General features: G+C 53.5%; 2 protein-coding genes across 9 annotated transcripts in view; one reads left to right on the top strand and one right to left on the bottom strand.

Annotated features, from left to right (window-relative positions):
- Window positions 1-7,907, top strand: part of DDX31 (DEAD-box helicase 31) — a 70,350-nt gene extending 62,443 nt beyond the window's left edge. For all 8 annotated transcript variants that reach the window (XM_072778482.1, XM_072778484.1, XM_072778486.1 and 5 more), the window contains one exon: window positions 6,206-7,907. In XM_072778482.1, coding sequence (XP_072634583.1) covers window positions 6,206-6,410 — 205 coding nt within the window. In that variant the 3' untranslated portion in view covers window positions 6,411-7,907. The remainder of the gene's footprint in view (window positions 1-6,205) is intronic.
- A 3,051-nt stretch (window positions 7,908-10,958) lies between these two features.
- BARHL1 (BarH like homeobox 1) lies at window positions 10,959-18,948 on the bottom strand. Its single transcript, XM_072782162.1, has 3 exons — window positions 17,895-18,948; window positions 13,822-14,044; window positions 10,959-12,045 (listed from the first exon to the last, which is right to left on the bottom strand). Exons 1-3 carry the CDS (start codon window positions 18,358-18,360, stop codon window positions 11,751-11,753), a joined length of 984 nt encoding a protein of 327 aa, XP_072638263.1. The 5' UTR covers window positions 18,361-18,948; the 3' UTR covers window positions 10,959-11,750.
- Window positions 18,949-20,182: the final 1,234 nt, after the last annotated feature.

Here is a 20,182-nt window from a genome sequence, read left to right as displayed (position 1 = left end):
GCAATTTTACACCGAGCTTATCAATCTCAGACAGCATTTTCAGGATATAGCCCTACCAGTTACAAATACGCTTAATTGTTTCCACACCTACTTGATTTTTCTCCATCTTGGTATTTTCACAGAGAATTAAAATGTGTAAAGAGCACTTAACATGCTCATAGGTGTCTGTGGAGGCACTTTCTGACATGGGGGGTACTCAGCTGAAAGAAAGCAGTTGACTCCACGGGGACATCAGCTAGGTGAGGGGCAGAGCTGGGATTCTAGCCAGAGTCATCAGAATTCTGGGCTTCTACCCCCTCCTTCCCCAGCGCTGCCCACCTGCCCAGGGATGTCTATGCCTGCATCCTGATAAAGCTGCTTTAAGAATTTCTGTCACTCAGGTAAATAATCTCAAAGTTCCTGTCCATTCTGAGATTCTGGTTCCATTCTTCCCTTTTAGGCCTCTGCTATCTCAAAACATTATCTCTGTCCTCCCTTTCATTGTGCTGCCCGCCAGATGGCAGATCTATCATGCTGTCAATGTATTGATTGCTTGTGGCCAGTGTGGCCTAGCAGCATGCCTGCCCTCAACCCAGGGCATGGAGTTGTCTTCTGCTTTTCACTGGGTCTTGTTCTTGGACATAAGGCAGAAACCCACTGTTTATGAATCCCCGTGTCCACAAAGGCACACTCGGGAATTTTTCTGCAGTGTCCATTGCCACAGGGAGGCTCCCCTGAAATGGGGTGCTTTCTGGGGCCCTCATAGGTTCACAGAAGCTAGCGTTGGTTTGATGCTAAGAAGTCACAAAGAAAACATCCTTTATAGGGTCCACCTACCAGCTTACATCTCTGCCAAAACAGAATCCAGAGGTTAGAGGAGTCTTGATACAGTTGCTCTTCAGTGACCTGAAAGCTTTGGGTTTAATAGTGTGTAGGCAAAATTATCGTCCCATGCTACCTGATTCCTTACCTGAACTACTTTGTTGCACCAGAGGGACTGCTTGTCAGATTCTCCCTGGAGTTGTACGTTACTTTTACTGTCATCTGAGAGCCACCAAAACCCCGCTCAGACATTGCTGACTTTTCCTTCATCCATAAGAGCAAGGTGGGAAGTAGAAACTTTTGAGTCCACCTCAAGCCATCTGAAAGCATCACTGTTTCCAACCAAGATCACTTAGATCCCAGCTTTTCTTACAGCTCGGGGGCTTGCTTCCCTACAGAGTCCTTGGTGGGGGCCTCACCGTGGCTCTGAGTCATTGGCTTACATGCAGCAACTTTCAAATCAGAGAAGTAAGTAGATTTTACTACTCCTCTGTGTGTCTATTTTAAGAGAAAAATCCTTCACAGACTCATTCAGCCAGCCAAAGGGAAAGAGGTTTTGGTAAGTAAAGATTTAAATACTTTGAAAAAAAAAAAAAGATTTAAATACTTTGATACTTCGTTATAGGACAAAAATCTACCATTTGGTTTATTTTATTTTTCTTAAAATAAATATAGTTTTTTTCTGATTATAAAAATAATGCATGTTTGCTGTAAAAATTCAGGAAATAGAGAAAAGCTTAAAAATCACCCATAAACCCACAATCCGAGTTAAAATTGAATCACATCTTTTGTGCCCTTCAGACTTCCTCTGCAAGTGTACATATTTGTGTTTGTGTCTATAATGAAACTGAAACAGATTGTGCTTTTTTTTTTTTTTTTTTTTTTTTTTTTAGATTGTGCTTTTTTTAAACTGCTGTTTCTCAACTAAGTTATCCAACCATTACATTTAAGATGTACTCTGTTAGGGCCTCCAAGAGTCTGAGGTTTTAAGATAACATGAACGTTGTCTTGTTAAAAATATTTTGGGGTACCTGACTGGCTTAGTCGGTTGAGCTTCTCACTCTTGGTTCCAGCCCAGGTCCTGGTCTCAGGGTTGTGGGATTGAGCTTCTCATTGGGCTCTCTGCTTGGCATGGAGCCTGCTTAAGATTCTCTCTCCCCCTGCACCCCCCTTTTAAAAAAAATGTCATGAAAGAGACTTCTTGTTTGGATAAGGACTCACGATGGTAGTTAAGTGTGCACGTCATGGGGTCAGATTTTCGGGGCTGATCCAGTTTTTCTGTCAGTGGTTGGTGACTCTGGGTATGCTGCTTCTCTTCCCTGTGCCTGGGATTCCTCACCAGTAAGGTGGGGTTGCTGACAGTGCCTGTATCATGGGGGTCGTTGGTGAAGGAAGTGAGTTGAATACTTGTCAAGTGCCAAAAACAGTACCTGACCTGCTCCAAGGGCCACATGAGTGTGGTAGAATTACTATTCAAGTCACATGGCCAGTTTGAAAGACTTGGATTTGACTTCTTTTGCCTTCAAATCCCTTCACCACCCCCGTGTCAGTTACGTGTTAATATATTTGGTAGACCTCATTAACGTTAGCTACTGTCATCCTCATCTCTTTAAATGTTGCCTGCAGGAAGTGTTCTGAACATCCTAAAGGGTGTGACAGGGACATATTCTGAGTCCCCGGGGGGCAAATTTATTGTCCAGTGACTGTCTCGGATAACCGGATAGCTGTTGGGGAGGAATCGTTAAACCAGAAGAAAATCTAGATGGAATTAAGGGAGTAGCAGACTGAAAGAAAATAGGCTTGAACATTTTTCAATGCTAGGATGAGGAAGACTTTTCTGAGCCTGACCTTAAAGCGATAAAATGGAAAAGAAAACATTGATTGGCTGGATAGTATATAAATATAAAAAAATAAAGTGAAACACTCTGTCCTGCAAAAGGACACCACTAACACAAGCCTGGGCTGGGGTGGCTTCCTACCTGGGGTGGCTCTCTGTGAGTCTGTCGATAAAGCTGAGAGGAGGTCCTGGGGCCCCTCTTCTGCAGCAGTAACCCAAGCAGGCATATTGATTTCCTAATTAGGCTGTGATTTCACCTTATTGGCAGTGAAAGTGGCATCTGCCCATCCTGCCGGGTAATCCAGCCTGGTGACCGAGGGGGCTCATTCAGCCTTCACTACAAGGGAGCTCCCTGTGGTTAGATAAACTGATCTGTTGCTTGGTAACTGCGGGATTACTCGGGTGGACTGGGAAGTCCATTCGAGAGGGGTTCGAGTATTTGGAGGGCAAGGAGGGCAAGAAAGTTGGCAAGTCCCTGGGAGAACTGTAGCTTGGCAGGAGAAGGAAGCGAGAGCCCACATGCACACGGTTGCAGGCCTGGGTTCAGAACATTCCACCTTCCCATCTGTACTTTGCCTTCTCCGCCCTGGGCCTCAGAACAAAGGAACAGCATACAGCGAGCTGGAGCTGGCCGAGGGGGAAGATAGATCCTGCTGCTCTGACAGCACGAGGCTCTGCAAGGCTCATCCTGAGGTCCTCATCCTGAGGAAGCAGTCTGGGTCTGGAAGGTGAAACGCTGCTTGCTCTCAGGACCACCAAGAGCCTCGGAGTTTGGTCTTGGGTTCCAGGCTGAAAGTACATTAACCAGAAGCAGATCATAAAATAGCTAGGACATTTTGAGATGGTGAGCGCAAGGCTTAAGCGAGACCACCTCCAACACATGCTTTCAGTGCTGTCCTCTACCACAGTGTGGACTTGAAGATCCTTCATAAACATGCCCACCAGACGGGATGTTCTGCTGCCTGGAAGACCCAGCTTCAGGGAAGGGGACAGGGTGTGTGCGCGCGCGCGTGTGCCTGCCTGCGTGGTGCCTCTGTCCATGTGGTCTTCGCTCTGGCTGTGGGGCCACTGGTTGGGGGGCTCAGGCTACCCCACCGAGCACCTTTGGCAGGGAGTATGCCCCCTTGCAGCCGTGCTTGCTCTGTCGGCGGTTAGGGTATCAATCGCTCCAGTCGGGTTCTGGTTATATATTCTGCTTTAGCTGTGGCAGGAGCGATCACTGCAGTGATAGAGCTTATGCTGGGGAGGATATTTTGACTGAAATTTTGCATATTTTGAAACTTAGGTTGTTACATTTAAAATTATACACATTGTGAGTACCTGGCTTCAAAAGGGGAAGAAGCAGCATTTCTTCCTGTCAGAACCTTTTCACTCCGCCTGTCATGTAACCCGACTAAAAATAAACTACAAGCATGAGAACTGGCAGCCTTCGCTTTGGAACATGCTGAGTGCTCCCAACTGCAGGCCTGTGTCCTTCCTCTTCCCGGCCCTCCGCCGGGGACAGTGGGCCACACTGTCCACTGCCCCACCTGGGTCACAATGTCCACCCCATTAGGAGAGGGGGCTGTAAGCAGAAGTGCCCTGGCCTGCCTCCTGTGTGGCCTTACGGGAGTTGCTTGGCACCTCTGGACCTCAGTTTCCTCGTTTTTAACTGATTGACCAAAATCCACATGCTCGGTAGCAGCCTGTGTATCTATTAAACCCTTATATCACTTCTGAGCTTTGTTCTAAGTGTCATCCTGTTGTTGAGATGAGGAAACTGAAGCTGAGACAGCCTTGCTCTGCATTCCTCTGCCACCCACATTCAGCCCCCATTGTCCCCTGTGGCATTCCTGTGTGAGCACAGGACTCTCCTGTGTCAAATCGTAGTATTTGTCACCTTTGATCCTGCTGGCCTTCCTCATTGTTCGCCCCTGGACCAGAGCAGCCTGGTGGAAAGACGGTGGGCTCGAGTCCCTCTGGTGTGTGTTTGCATCTCTGCCTCTCACCTAGGAGCTAGATGGTCCTGGGCAAAGTACTTATGCTCCTCCAGAGTAGGTTCCTTATCTGTGAGAGGAGGGTGCTATCACACCTCCATCATCCAAGCAGAGATTATATGAGATTATGTGGAACCCGGAAAGCGCTTCCCTCTATATTCCTAATCTCGCTAAGTATTGCCACTGACTCACCCAGGCACCCTTATGGTAAATTCTAACGCTTAAATATGGGCTCGTAATTATCCTTAAATTAACTTTTTTCCCAACAAAATGTGACTGTATTTCCCCCTGTGTCTCATGGTAGGAAACCATGTTCTGACTGTACCACGGATTTAGCTGCACTGTTGCTTGAACCCCACCTCGTGGAGTGTGCCTGTAATTAGGTGTAGTTGCCTTAACCTACTTATGACGCCATCACAGAATCCTAGAGCCTACTTATGACACTGTCACAGAATCCTAGAGCCTCATCTGTTTATTAGCATAAATTAGTCCTGTTGCTAATTGTTCAGTTTTATTTTTTTTAATTGTTCAGTTTTAAAGGAGTTCCATTATGTTTATTTTGAGCATAGCTTTAGTCCAGTCGATCTCTAATTTTTACAAAGAAAAGGTTGTAACTGTAAGTCACAGAGGGTGATGTGCCTTTTGTAAGAACCCCAAGACACCATGATACCCCAGGACACCACCATTGGGAGGTTGAGAGAATGGCCCACATAACAGTATGAGTTTCTGGTATTGTTGTTTGGGTTTAATATCGTGTCCTAAGAAACATTTACTCTTCCATTTTCATAATCCTTCTTCCCGTGTACAATTGAACTTCTACAAATATCTCCCTCTGATCTTCTGATCAAATGGTAAGCTGCTGTCTCTTGAAAACAGTTATTAGGATTCAACTTCGGAGACTGATTTTCATTTCAGCCTTGGGCACTTTCTGAGTTGGTTGGGGGCAGGGAGACCCCTCTCGAGCTGCCCCATGTCTGTGGTCAGCTGAGGGCTGCCGTTTTGGCTGCTGTGCAGACACGGACCCGGCTGCCCCTGCACACCCTTGATTTGGGGTTTTTGAGGTCAGAAATATTTACTTGAGTGTCCTCGGTCAGTGAAGAGGTATCTGTGACTGACATGCCAGCCTTCCCTGTTTGGCCTCTTTGTCGCTGTCAGGAGGAGGCCAATCGCTTTGAACTGCACGGAGCTCGCTTGCAGGAAGCCACTGGTGAGCTCTCACCGCTGAAATGTTGTTGAGTTTTCAGGCGGGTTTTCCCCCCATCCTTTGGCAAACAGCTGGATCATACACTTCGTTTGCCATCAGAGTATGAGTGTGTATCGTTCTTTTTTTTCCATGAAAACAACATAGAACAAAGCCTCACTTTTAAAAATGCCATGATATTTTGCCACCGTTATGAAAATCTGTCAGCGCCGTATCTAATCTTCCAGTGCATAGAATATCAAAACAGGCGCTATTGAAGGGATTGTGCTTCTGTTAATACAAAAATGTCAGTTCCACAGTCTTGGAACCAGCTGCTCTCAGCCTCTTTCCAATGGGAAGGAAAAAAATAATAAAGTTTCTTTTCCCCCCTCTGCTGTTACTGTTCCTCAGGCCTGACCTTCATAAGAAGAGCCACAGTACACACCACCGCCTTGCTGAAATCTTGCGTTCCGAATACTCAAGTGGGATGGAGGCCGGCATCGCCAAGGTCGAAAAGCAAAACAAACATGCAGAGCCCGGCAGCCAGCCACGCATCGCCGTCTGTAGCCGGTGCCCAGCCTTGGCCGTGGGAAAAACTAAGAAACACTTTCCATGAAGCAGAATAACCCTAAAAGACTTATCAGGGTTCAACAAGACTTCTCAAAAAAGTTTGCATTGTTGTTGTTTTTTAAACTCTGCCTCCACAGGCCTGGGGCTTGGGGGGATCCTGGAGGCCCCAGAGGTCAGGGCTGACTGCCCGTCCTTGCCAGGAGCCTTGTGGGAAATAATGGTGCCACTTTTCCCTGTAGATACATGTCCCTGACCCAGAGAAGCCACAGCCCTTGTCCCAGCATCTCAGCAGGGCAGGGGTCAGCGTCATGTAGACGAACCAGTTAATGCTTACCTTCTGTGAGATAGCTCATACTTGTACTCTTTTCACCAGCACTACACACTCATCTTGGCCTGCAGCTTGCATGGTGCCCCCTCAACCTCGGGCGAGGGCCTGGTGCAGCAAGCAGCTGCAGGGAGGCCTCTTCCTGCCTCAGGACAGGGTTCTGAATGAGTCTCCCGAGTTTTACGTTAGCTGCCCTGTATCAGCACACGGACTACAATGCATTTTGTAAAATAGGATTTTAAAAACTGGGATGCGGTGTGTGAAAGCGAGAAAAAAAAAATCAGCTTCTTTCCTTGATATGCAAGTGCTTTGTGTAAAAGGACCAGCAGCTTTGGGTGTGGGTTGGAAGGCTCCCAGTCCCGTGTACAGGCTGCTCCAAACCCCACGTCGCATTCCTGAGCGTGGCTTCCTTTTTCATGTCCACGGGAAACTTCTGTCACGGCTGATGGATGTACTGATGCCTTTTTTATTTCTTCTTTCTTCTTTTTTTTTTTTTTTTTTACTGTGGCCCTTTGATTATTTGCCTTTGAAGTCCAAAGGTACTGGTCTCCTACTCTTCTCCCATCAAATCCCACCTTGTCCTCAAGTCTGGGGTCTGGGGTCCTTTGTAGTGTGGCCCAGTCCTCAGCCACCCCTCCCGCTCTGTGATTCTTGGGAGGTTTGAAAGGGGGGCCTACCAATTTCCCAGTAAGTGTCAGATTTGGAGACTCTAGAGAGGTTGGAAGGAGCCAGGCCAGAGCTCAGCACCTCTCTGTCTGCAGGTGCTCTGTTGTGTCCACCTTCTCCTGTTCTCTTTGCCTTCCTCCTCCTCCTCCAGGTCCTGCAGCGAGTGCTGGGGCCCCACTTTAGTAAAACCTTCCAGATCCTGGAACTAAGTGGCCAGGAGAGGATTGTAAGAATTGCAAGGTGGGCCGTCTGCCGGGTCCACAGAGGGGTTGGCGTCCTTGCCTCTGTCCCTCTCTGGTAGCCAGGGTAGCGGCAGTCAGCTGACACCCACACCAGAGGACCCAGGGAGAGGGCCAGTGTGAACCCAGTGAGCACAGATCCTCCACAGGAGGGAAGATGGGGCCTCCTTACGTTGGCTGTTACATAGGAATTAGCAGGGATGCTTGGTGCAGTTTCTAACATTAAGAATCCTCATCCTCAAAAAAAAAAAAAAAAGAAGAAGAATCATCATCCTCAAACCCCCACAGATGTCAAGCTGACCTGGGGAACCCTGCCATCTTTACTGCAGTGTGTAATGGCTCACAAGATTTGGATGAGAAAAGGAGGCATCAAACTTTAGAGACAAAACCCAGCTGTGTGAGAAACAGGATTAATGCCGGTGATTGGGGAGGATCAAAGAAGCCCTGCTTCCCCCCCACCCCCTGCCAACCCCGACCCCCTCGTGTGCTCATTCCTCAAGCGGTCCAATCCGGGTTCTGCGTTCCTGGGGAAGGAGTGCTGGAACCTGCGGTTTGTGTAAAGGACTGTGATTCTGAGGTGGGACTTGTCCTTATCTGCTAACACTTAGGTGAGAGTTTCTTGCCATGGATGCTTTGTGGACCTGTTTCTAGGCAGAATCAATTTATTACCCCCAGTTAATAAAGAAACATGGATTTAACAGATTTAGGGTTAATATTATCTAAATTTAAATAACCTTAAAATAAATCTCTTTCTCCCATTTTGGCTCCTGACAGATTATACATTTCAGGCACCAATTAGGCAAAGCTTTGGCCTAATTCCACTGTACATAGTCTAATTTTGTGTGTATTTTTAATCATACCTCTTTTTCTGATTTCCCAAACTTACCTATTTCTCTGTGTCGCAAGCCTGATCGCCTGTATTTAAAAGTCAGAATGTGGACATTTCGTGGAGTGTTGCAACCTAAAGCTGTCTCCCCTCACGGGCCTGTCGAATGGTGGTTTTGCATCCAAACATCATGTTTGCAGTTTCTAGCACTTCTTCAGAGGGGCCCCGTTCCCACACACTGAAGGGCAGAGAGCCCTTGTCGAGTGATTAAGTCAGTGCTGGTGTGCACAGCATCTTCCACTCTTGGAGAAGCAAAGAGCCAACCGGGTCTCAGCAAAGGACATTTTGACAAAGCCCAGAGGATTCCTTTGATTTTTTTTTTTTTTCCTTTCCTGTAGTGAAGGGAGGTGAGATTTAGGAAGAGGGGAATAAATGAGAGCTCCTTAAGGCAGGTGCATCCCAAACTGCTAGTGACCTCGCTAGTTAGCACTGCTGCCCTCAACATGAAGCCAGGGAAAGCCATTCGAATCCAAGCATCGTTTCCATGATACAAATTTAAAGCTGTTTCTACTGGAGAAGTGGCCCTGCTTGGAAAGGGCGCTTCTTGGGTCTTGTTAAATTGCCTGCGTGACCATCTCACCTTCTCTCTTAATCTGCTCCCACCATGAGGAAGACTCAGAGCAGAGCCTACACCTGTGTGGGGGCAGCGGGGCACCCTTGGAGTCAGACTCCTCAGAAATCTCCAGAATCCTTGTAACAAGGCTCACAGGGGGAATCTAAACTTGCTTTAAACTTTGCTGTCCCTACCCTGTTGAGCCTAGGTTTGTAAGGGACTGGGGTGGGCCGCTGGAGGAGCATAGGAGATGCCTCCTGGGAGTCTCTGCTATTGTTCTGCCCGCAGGGGAGGGGTGGGGGTTTGCATCCATTCTTTCTTTGTATTTTAAAAAGCATTCACACCCCGCCCCAGGGTTGGGAACAGAGAAGCCAATTTAGCCTTCTAAATGGATGAAAGCAGAAGCCCACCTCGCTGCAAAGGTTGTAAAGTTATTATTACAGATGGGAAGTGCAGGACAATTTAAAATATTGTAATTATAAACTTGTAGGGAAGCCTTGTTCTTCATTAATGTAAGATATGAAATCGCCTCTGAGGTACAAGGACAATTACATAGTTGAGAATGTGTCTGTGGTTTACACTGCCGCTGTGTAAATGTAAGGGTGGTTGCTCTGGTCTACCTCCTTCACTTTCACAAAATGAAAAGCACACCAGTGCAAGTTGTCCTTTGATAGATTTTTAATATGATTTTAAAGAGTTTTGTTTGGTCTCATTCTTATTCAATGAGATTAATTTAAAGCACTTATCCCCTGGGCTTAAGTCAATCCATGTAGGATTTGGGCTGGGTTTGTTGCATGGGGGGTTTTGTTTGCAGGAGGCTATGAGAGACTCCTTTCCCACTTCATTAACCCTGAGTTGGGGACAGTCTCCCCTCGCCCCCCACCACAGCCAGAGCTGGGGATTTACCAACCCCCATTCACATGCAAAAGAACTCAAAAGCCGAGAGGCTCCTTGACTTAATTAGCTGCTGTGCATTTTGCAAAATTAGAATAATACCCTCACCATCCCAGGAAAGAAAAGCGGTGGTGTGAGGGGGTGGAGGGTTGGGGGCGTCGGAGGGGCAGGAAACAGTAGCAGGGTCCGTTGGGGAGGGCTACTTTAAACATGCCCTCCACCCCTCCCCCAGGAGGCAGCCCTCTCCCAGAGCAATCCTGCCACTAAACTGGAGGGGGCTCGGCTTGCCGGGCCCTAAAACTTCCCAGCCCTAGACTTGTCTTCTGCCCTGAGAGTCTGAGCTGCAGGTGGTGTGTGGCAGGGAGCACCTGCGCCCACCTCCCCTGAGAGGGAAGGGCCTCAGGAGGTGACCTTGGCCCTTTGTGAACTGGAGGCCGGGAGTCTGGCTGGGGCCTTAAACCCCCCCCCCCCCCTGAGAGCCCGGAGCCGCGGGGCCGGGGCAGGGGGCAGACGGTCCCCTCTAGGTCTCATCTCTGTACTCCCGGGGTAAAGGAGGAAATGAGAAGGTGAAGGATTGGGGGGTTACCGATGCGGTGACGGCTCCCAGCGAAGGCTCGTCGGGTCCTGGCGGCGCGGGGCCGGGGCCGCCTGGGCGCCCGTGAGCGTCCGGAGCCCGAGCGCGGCCGGGGCGCTGGGCGGAGGGGGCCGGCGGGGGGAGCAGCCTCGGAGCCCATCTGTCGGCCCCGCGCCCCGCGAGCCGGTCACCAGCTGCCGGCGCCCTCGTTGCGGCCAGATGAGCCGGCTCAGCGAGGGCACCGCAGCCCGGCCCGCAGCCGAGCGAGCCCAGGCGCTGACCCCCGCTCCAGCCCCCGGGACCGGCTGTGAGCGGCGAGAAACCAGATGGAGAGGGAAGGGGGCGGGGTGGCGGGGTGGGGGGAGCCACGGGCTCACCTCACTGTAGAGACAGGAAGGTCGAGGCCGGGGATGTGGGGGGCCCTGGGCCTACACCCCAACAAGCCCGATCGGGCCCCTGCCCCTGACCACAGTGCCAGGGAAGAAAGGTGGACAAAAATCTATTTCCTTACTAAGGATGGAAGGAGGCCGAGTCCCAGCAAGGGAAATGGATCTTAAGGAGGGTGGGAAAGAAGGGCTGAGCGCCGACAGGCCCGTGGTCATTTGTAAGAAGTTTATTTCGACATTTAAAAAAGAGAGAGAACCCGAGGGCCTGGCTGCCCCCGGCAGGAGGCTGGAGGTGGGGGCTGGGGGTCGGGGTGGTGGGCAAGCCCCTTGACCCCTTCCTGCCTCGCCTGGGAGGAAAGAGGGCACAGGCCACAGACTCACTGATTCACGGACACGGTCACGGGCTCATGGGTCACGAATAAATAACTTCATATACACTTTGCACACCTTATGTACAGCTCTGCCCCACCCGGCGCTCGGAGGAGGGCTCCACGCTCCCCTCCGCCTGTGGGGTGCGGGGAGAGGGCTGGGTGTACAGCTGGAGCACGGAGGGGAAGGGGGAGAGTGCAGCCGGGGTGGCCCCCACCTGCTCCCAAGGAGGTGCCGGGGCGCCCTGGGGAGCCGGGAGGGGGGGTGCCTGTATGTACATCCGGCGGGTGGAAGTGGCTCCCTGATGGCGCGGACAGGACGGCGCACGCCGAGGGGGCTCAGGGACACTCAGTCTGGGTCCGGGCCTCAGGAGACTTGGCGTACAGCCCTTGGGGGACACTGGCTGGGACTCCGGGGAGGGGCGTTGACACCCCGCGCCCCGCGAAGGGCAGGCGGAAGGGGCCCGCGCAGAGCCCCGGGGGCGGGCGGGCGCTTCACCGAGGCTGCGCGGCGCGCGGGAGGACGCCGGCCAGCGGGGGCAGCGGCGGGGGCGGCTCGCTGGCGCCCTGGAGTCCGTGGATGAGGATGCGGGGCACCAGAGGTCTCTGCAGGGCCGGCGGCGGCGCGCTGGGCCCGCGGTACAGATACAGCGCCGCGCCGGGATCCAGGTTGGAAACTAGACTCTGCGGGTAGAAATAAGGCGACGGGAACATCCGCTGGAGCGCTGAGTAATTGCCTGCCTCCGCCAGCAGCTCCAACCCGACCGCCGTCTGTCGCTTCCATTTAGTCCTAGGGACCGAAATAAACGCGTACCGCGGGGTCAGGGCTGCGGCACCCGAAGACCTCCCACCGGTCTCGTGTGCTTGGCCCAGAGCGCCTGCAGGGAGGCGGAGAGGGATCACACGAATTTGTCAATAAATAACGGAGTGCCTGGCACCGTGCTCAGGTGTCACATGCACCCGTTCCTGTGATCTTCTTCCCGCCTTCCATGGCTATTTATCTCTATTTTACAGATCAGAAAACTGAGGCGTTGGCCAGTTTTCCAGATGGTTTCCAAAGAGGCAGAGCCAGGGCTGTAAGCCAGGCTTCCTGACCCCAAAGATGGGGTTCCAACCTCACCACACTCTGCTCCCGGGATCGCGGGGGACATTTGGAACTGGGTTTTGTGGCTCCCCTGGGCATATCCAGCCAGGGATATGGGGGGACTTAGGAAGGCGGACCGCAGGGAGAGGATGGTGGGGGCAAGGGGGTGAGGGGTAGAAGAGGTTGGTTTGCTAGTGGTGGAAAGGGGCCCCGCGGCAGCTGAACCGGCAGCTGAACCGTGGAGCTGGTGGATGCAAACACCATGAGGTGCCCCTGTTGGCAGCAGGGGGTTTCTGTGGAAGTGCCCAGGCCAGAGTCGGCCACTGGGGAGTATGAGTACTGGCTGCACACACCCTCTCCACCACACCGGATGCCTCGGGCACCCAGCTCTCAGGCCTGTGGGGACCCGAATTAGGAGACCACCAGCTGAGTGTCCGCCTGGGGTTGGGGGTGGCAGGGAAGTCGAGGCCCTGCTGGTTCATTGCCTGAGCTTCAGCTTGGACCCCTGCGTGCACCTGGCCAGCGAGGCTGGGCCAGCCGACCACAGTCCCACCGAGGCAGGCACAGCCACACCAACTGCGTTTCCTTCCCTGAATTATTCATCATCATAATAATTGTGTAATTACTGTAACGGGCCTTAATTATTGATGCCCCGAGCAGTAATCGGTATTTATTATTAATGGGGAGATGTGTTCTGAGGCTTGTTTGTGGAAAGCACCATTCCAGCCTCCACTGAATGTGTGGGTGTGTGTGACCGTGTGAGTTGTGTCAATGTGAGTGTGCGCCTGCAAGTGTGGGTGTGACCGTGGATGTGTGTGTGAATGATTTCATCCTGTGACTGTGTTGGGGAGGGAGATGAGGAAGCAGCAGGTTCTAGACCAATGCCCACCACCAGTTTCCAAATCATCCTGTCCCCAAGGAGCTGGAGCTGGGTCTGTTCCTTCCTCGGGTTTCAGGACTGTAAAGGCTGAGGAGGCCAGAAGAGTCCCAGGAGAGCTCGGACAGGCCCTCCCAGCCTCACACAGACATGTCAGGACTGCCACGTAGTAACTCCTACCCTCCAAGACATTCTGGATACGGAGGCCACCACCCCACCCCTGGCCTGGCACTGCCACCAGGAGAGCTCAGTGGCCCCCACAGGGGCTAAGGCTAGTCCCCAGGGAGGGGGATGGTAGGACCCTGGCTGGGATGCAGGCAGGCCTTGGGCCTCTCTGGTGGCCCATGTGTCTGTCCTCCTGTCCTTGAGGGGGATGACTGGGCACTGGAGACCGAGTCCAGTCCTGTGGCTCTCCCTCACTGTGGACTTTGGGTAAAGGCCTTCCCCCTACCCCCACCCCCAGGCCGGAGTTTCCTTACTTTTACAGAATAGGGAAGGCTCAGGCCCTTCTCAGCGCCAGGCGGTGCCCCAGTGGGTCCCTTGGAGGGGCAGTCAGGACAGGAGGGAGGGCCCTTTGCACTCCCCACCCCGCAGCCAGGCCTCACCTGCGGTTCTGGTACCAGGTCTTGACCTGCGTGTCGGTGAGGTTGAGCGAAGCTGCGAGCTCCATACGGTCCTGCACGCTCAGGTACTTCTGCCGCTCGAAGCTGCGCTCCAGCTGTGCCAGCTGATGGTCAGTGAAAGCCGTGCGCGCCTTGCGGGGCTTCTTGAGGCGCACTGGGGGGCTGTCCCGGGAGCTGGAGATCTCGCGGTCGCCCTCCTCCTTCACTGCGGAGACACAGCGGTGCATCAGGGCCCGGCCTCGCCGCCTGCCAGCCCGCGCCCTCAGCCCCGGCCTGGCCCTCGTCGGCCCGCCGGCCCGTTGGTGGAAACCGCGGCTCCCGACCGCCGTGGCCCCGCCGCACTCGAGCGCGGCTCCGAGCGCGGGACGTCCGGGCTCCCCAAACCCTCACGGAGGAGCAGCAGGACTGGTACCTCCGGGGACAAATGATCCAAAGCGAGAGGACGCGACCCGCTCGCTCTCCGCTGCGCTCCCTGGAGGGACGAACGGAGGAGTAACCGAGAAGGCGCCTGGCGACCGGGTGGAGACGCCTGGGGAGGGGTGGGGCGGGGGGGGGGGGGTTCCGGCGGGTGGGCGGCGTAGGTGCGCGTCTCGGGGGGTGTGGGTCTGGGCTCTGCAGCCGCACCCCGATTTTCTGGCCACGTGCGGACAGGGAGGAAGCTGAGAGCCCGAATGTGGGGAGAAAAACCCGCGTGGAGAGGCAAAAACCTGTTCACCCCGCAGCGAAGCACTGTCCTAAGAAACGCCTAACCCTAGCGATCGCCCGCGCCGTCCCTGAGCTGCCAGGGAAAATACAGGAGCGTTCGCCCCTCCAATGCGCCTGTCCCCGTTGTCCCTGTTCCCTTGTCAATACAACGCCCGATCGGGGCTCCTGAGGCTTGAGAATGGACCCGACAGGGGCGGCTTCTTTTTTCCCCCTCAGACACCTTCGTTCCTGGTCGACTGCACTGAAAATGCGCGCTTGATAGAACAAGCTCAGTTATCTCCCCCCTTCTCCCTCACGCGCTGATACAACCCACAAGACCGTGTCCCCAAAACTGGCTGCGCGAGCTGGGGCTTCCCCCTCTGTTTCCGTATTTTCTTTTATGGTGAGTTTCATTGTGCGTGGCATTTGCAGTGACAGGGTTCAGCTGAATGCAAGTTGATTTCTCTCTGTAGGAAACAATAATCCGGTTAATTGAGCCGCTAGGGAGCCAGATTTTTCAACTGGAAAGGCAGAGGTTCTCGGCCGGGAGAGCGCCGGCACCGGCACCGGGTGCGCAGAGGCGGGGAGCAGGGAGGGCCTGATCTGCCGAAACCTCACCGGATGCTTCCCTCCTGTTTCCACAGGGCTCTTGGCCCAGGCTCTCCCTGCCCGCCCCCTGAGCTGGGGCCACATTAGGGTACGTCAGCCTCAGGAGGTGTTGGGATGGGCAAAATTTGAGTTGTCTGTGCCCGAAAGTAAAGTTGACATGAGCATGAGGAAACAATTATTCAAACCTCAAACTTGATATTGTGGAAACCCTGCTTTTTGATGGACCGGCCTGGACTGAGTATGGAAATCCCTAGCTTCTTAGGGTGAGATGGGGGGTTGAGTTTGTGGTGTCAGGAACGGGTTGGATACTTGGGCTTTTCTCTAATCCTTCTTTGGAACAGGCTGGACCCTTTGGATCTGCACTGGGTGCTGCTCAGCATCAGCCTCCGAAACAGTCTTAGCCCAGTGGGGCCTCAGACTGTGGTCTGGAGGCCACATCTCAATGCCCCCAGAGTTCCAGGCCCACCGACCCAGCCTCTCCAAGCAAAGCGCTGGCTGGATTTCTCCACGGACACTGGCTCTAGTAGGCAGGACCTGGCCGCAGACTGCCTTACTTCAAAGCCTGGTTTCGGTTTCTTTCAGCATGATGATCGAGGAGCCTTTGATGCCAAAAAAAAAAAAAAAAAAAAAAAAAAAAAACGGGATGGGGCTGACCTTCCCTCTCTACCCTCCTTGGAAGAAATTATTCTTAGCACGGAATGTGGATGGGGAGTTGAATTGCTGAGATGCCCGCCCAGGCTGGCCGGCTGGCTGCCTGGCTCTCTCAGTGTGTCTCTTTTGCAAAAAGGCTTCCTAATTCGGTCCCTGAAAAACTCGCCTCCACGTTGGAGAAACGCTCCAGACAATGTCTCAGCAGTGGATGTTTCCGCTTTTACCCGGGAGCTTTGTAAGTGCAAAGGCAGCAGTGCCTAGGGGTGGTGGTGGTAGGGAGAACTTCACCCCCCTCCCCTGCTCCAAACCTATTTAAGTGATATGTGGACAGCCGGCCCTCATCACCTCCCTGATCAGATATCATCAGGGACAGGAGAAGAAAATTGATATTCCAATTATCTTAAACGAAATCGCGCCTCAAAATCCCACCTACGGGCAAAGAAATAAAAAGAGACAAGAGCCAAACTATCTTTCACCTCCACCAGCACCAGCCGTTAGCAAGCAGCTTTGGGGATTTTCACCCTTACTGTAACCATAATGCTGGGGTGTCATTGAGAATTATTAATAACAAACCACTATGTCATAAATACATATTTACACTGCTCCCCCCCTCCCCCCCGCACCTGTCTTTTCTCCGGGGCAAGTTTTCTTTGCGTCTCTAAACGGGCCGGGGGCGGTGGGTGGGGTGGGCGGGACAAGGGTCGCTGGACTAAATGCCTCTGGACCTCCTCCTTCCTGGCTTCTCTAGCCCAACCGGCCCTTTTTCTAGGCATGGCTGGCCCGGTGAGGCTGAAGGAGACTCTCAGTAGCTAGTGTGGGGAAGTGGAGAGCAGTGAGATGTGGAGCAGGACCCCAAATGGATTTCGGTTTGTGGTCAGGGTCTGTCCACAAATGAACTCTTGGTTGGGAGGAGAGCGTTAAAGTGAGCTTCCCTAAATTCTTCTGAAGACTTTGTACAAATAGGGTGGAGCAGGTGCAGGGCTCCCAAGACAATAAAGAGGTTGCCTTATTAGGGAAGTTTTATCTCATGAAAAGGGTTCTCAGAATTATTTGTAAGACGGAAAGAGCTCTGAGCAGCCTCTACCAGCCCCTAGTTTTCTGCTGGATGGGGACACAGAGCTTTCTCCCTTGCCAGCCAGAGACTCCTTTCCCTCCTGCCTCTTGACTTCTTCCTAGAAAGAATTTTGCACCTCTGGCCTCGCCAAAGAGCTAAAGTCAAGGTAGTGGCTGGGAGTGAGAAAGAAAATTAGGGACTCTTTCCTTCTTTGAATCCCAATCTTAGCTTCCAGATCAAGACGGGATGGAAAAAGAATGACATCAACAAAAAGATTCACAGAGGTGGAAAGGCAAACGAGGGGACGGCAGCTCCAATATTGGGGATGCAGGGAGGGTCACTTGGGAGTCTCTGGGCCCCATACACAGCCTGAAGTTGGTTGCTCGATGCACTTGAAATCAAATTCAGTGAGAACCACTGGGTGGGTGCAGGGTCCTCTCCTCTTGACCAGACCTCTGAACCTGCTCCCCACCAGCTGCTGTTTCTACTTTGAAGTGAGCCTTTCTTTTGCATGATTCCCAGGGCCCAGATCTCACTGGGCCCAACGGGAGGGAAAGCTCAATTCCTCTTCCCGCCTGGAAGTTCAGATTAAAGGGGGAAATTCTGACTGTTTTTAAGGCTCCGTCTGAAATATCCTGCTAGGTTTTTACTCTTCTAAAAGGGCGTTCAAGCAGAACCCTTGGGAATCTTCCATTGCTTCTGCAAGATTTTTTCCCAGAGAACCATTAGCCTGATAGGAAACAGCTCCTGCCCACCAGTGATGCTGGAAGAGTGGTCCCAGGTGAAGTTGAGAAAGTTCGCTTTTTGCATTTTGGGGAATCTCTCCTGGGAAACAGAGTGTCCCTCTTCTACTTTCTCTGCTGGGCTCTGTTGCTCAAAGGCATAGCCACGGGGCCAGCTGAAAGGTTCAGACAAGACCAAAAGGTTCAGCCCGGGCCCCGGGGGGAATGCCAAGTGAGCATGTCCATGTCCCTGTGTGCTTTTAGAAATATAGCAGTTCTTAGAGATGTAGCATGCCACCCACCCCCCGCTGCCAAGTTTTCTCCCGTTTTCTTACCTTTATACTCAGAGTCCGATGAGGCGTTACTGCCACTTTTGTCCAGCTTGTCTCTAAAGTCCTCCCCAGCCTTGGCCACAAGACGGCCCCCAGGCTCAGGGGCGGCCGGCTGCCCGCTGCTAGAGTAGGGTGCACAGGCCGCTAGTGGTTTGCAGTCGGCAAGGATGTCCCTGATCAGAAAGGAGGAGGTCACGGTGCGCGACTGGGCTGGGGCTGAGAGCTGCCCAGGCTGCAGGTGGGAGTCCAAACCTGGGCCTGATGCCCCGCCAGGCCGCGGGGTGCCCGTCTCCAGACAGTCCCTTCCTGGTGAGGCTGGTGAAGAGCAGTCGCTGCTGCTCTCGGAGCGAGGACTCAGCTCCAGGGGCGAGCGGCAGTCCCCAAGCAAGGGGTCCCCCTTGGGAAGGGCGGGGCTGCCCGCGCGGTGGGAGAGAATGGAGTCGATCCCAAAGCCATTGGAGCCTTCCATAGCCAAGCTGCGACCTGTCCTCCCCAAAAGCTCCCCACCCACCCCCAACCCCAGCCGCCGCTGCCCCTGCCCCTAGCTGCGGGCTGGCATGGGGAAGGCGGGCAGGGAGCCTGCGGGCACCTTGGATGGAGTTCAGCCTTGGGGGAGCCGGGGAGCTCTGGGCCAACCTCCTCTGCGCATTAGATCCAAAAGGGCTCAGCGCGTCTTCTGCAGCATCGCGCCGAGCTGCCGAGCCGAGGGGGGGTGGTGGGAGTGTCAGGGAGGAATGGGAGGGAGGGTGCGCCAAGTTGGGGAGAGCAAAGGGGGAGATGGACGGCCTGAGCGCCCCTTTGGCACAGAAGAGATGCGAGGATGTTGGAATCTAAATAAAGAACGGCTTAAAAAAAAGAATCCAAACCGCACGCTTCCTCCAGGCTAGCAGTGGCCGAGGGCAGCAGGGTCAGAACCGCGGATAGCAGCGGGCCGAGCCGCGCTACCAGCCGGCGGAACGGAGCGCACCTGGCGGCGTCAGCACCGCGGAGAGCGGCCCGCGGCGCATGGCGGGGCACCTGGCCGGGGAGGTCCTGTCGCCGCGCTCCCACCGCTCCGGGCCCGTCAGCACCGAGGACAGCGCCCCGGCTCCGCGGGCGCAGCTCTCCGCGTCCTCCGCGCGAGCCGTCGCCTCCCCCCCTTCCTTTAAAAAATGAACTTGTGTCACTTTTACTTTGGGGCTGGGTTTTTTTTTTTTGTTTCTTTTTTTTTTTCGTTGTGTTGTGTGTGTTTTTTTTAAAGGGGACTCGCCCACGTGTCCCCGGAGTGATGACGCTGATTGGCTCCGGCCGATTTTGGGGGTGATGTCACGGCTCCGCAAGCCGCTGCCCGATTCCCTTTCAGTTTGATTAAAAGAGACACTGAATTAATTACAGCACAGACCCAACTGTTTACCGGCGATTTCCACACGGTTTGCTTTCATTAGGCCGGTGATGAGGCTCCTAATGAGGGTGATTAGCCGAGGGGGGCACGGGCTAGCGGGGAGGGGTCCGGAGCCGGCTGTCTCTGCCGGTCGGTCGGGATGGAGGTTTTTAAAGTTTTCCCTAACCTCTTCCACAGTGATTCAAATTATTTGTCCGCGGGGCTGTCGGAGATACTTTCTCCATCTCTTCCCCCGCCACACACACCCTCCAGCGCTTTCTTCTTCCTCCAGCGAAAGGGACTAAGCCCAGCTGAGAAAGAAGCGTGTGTGTCTGTGAAGAAGCCCTGACCTGGTCGTGGGGGAAGAGATGTTAGTTTAAGCGACATTGTTTTGGAGTGTTTTCGTTGGGCTTTAGATGTTTCCCACATAGGACACTTGCAGCCCTGTGTCTGCCCTCTTTAGACCCTGCGGGGTTCGCAGGGGTTTGAGAAAGCCTGGAGCCGGGCCCTGAAATGGAATCGGGCACAACGATGGCCTCATTGTGGGGCAAGGGTGGAGCACATGGGGAGATCGTGTCGGGGACACTGAGGACCCCGAGAAATCTGACTGGTTCCCCGGGAGGCAGCGCACCGGACAAAGAAGGCAGAGACCTCTGCCCAGCCCACAGCCCCTCCTGTGGTGTGTGTGCCAGGCACCAGGTGTTTTTGTACCTCTAAACACGGACGCAAAAGAGAGTGCGAGTATAGATGTCTGCAAATGGCTTGGTTTCTTACTCCGCACAGAGCCGGAGCTCGCTCGGGGGATATGTTTTCAAGGCAGCGCTGGAAACACGGTCTTTTCATTGAGAACAACATGCGCCCTCGCCCTCCTGACGCCCCCAGCCACAGTGCTCGAGTTCTGTGCCTTTCACGGGCTGAGCCTCCAGTGTGG

Source organism: Canis lupus, chromosome 16 (assembly GCF_048164855.1).
Source record: "Canis lupus baileyi chromosome 16, mCanLup2.hap1, whole genome shotgun sequence".
In the NCBI taxonomy this organism is placed as follows: domain Eukaryota; kingdom Metazoa; phylum Chordata; class Mammalia; order Carnivora; family Canidae; genus Canis; species Canis lupus.
This window is presented reverse-complemented; position numbering and strand designations above follow the sequence as displayed.

What these genes read in the sequence shown, in the direction of transcription:
- BARHL1 (XM_072782162.1), bottom strand. Translation starts at nt 18,360, where the DNA reads ATGGAAGGCTCCAATGGCTTTGGGATCGACTCCATTCTCTCCCACCGC. An exon ending in ATCGGACTCTGAGTATAAAG is followed by an intron (nt 14,045 to 17,894) that starts GTAAGAAAACGG and finishes GTGTCTCCGCAG; the next exon opens with TGAAGGAGGAGGGCGACCGC. An exon ending in ACCTGGTACCAGAACCGCAG is followed by an intron (nt 12,046 to 13,821) that starts GTGAGGCCTGGC and finishes TTCGGTCCCTAG; the next exon opens with GACTAAATGGAAGCGACAGA.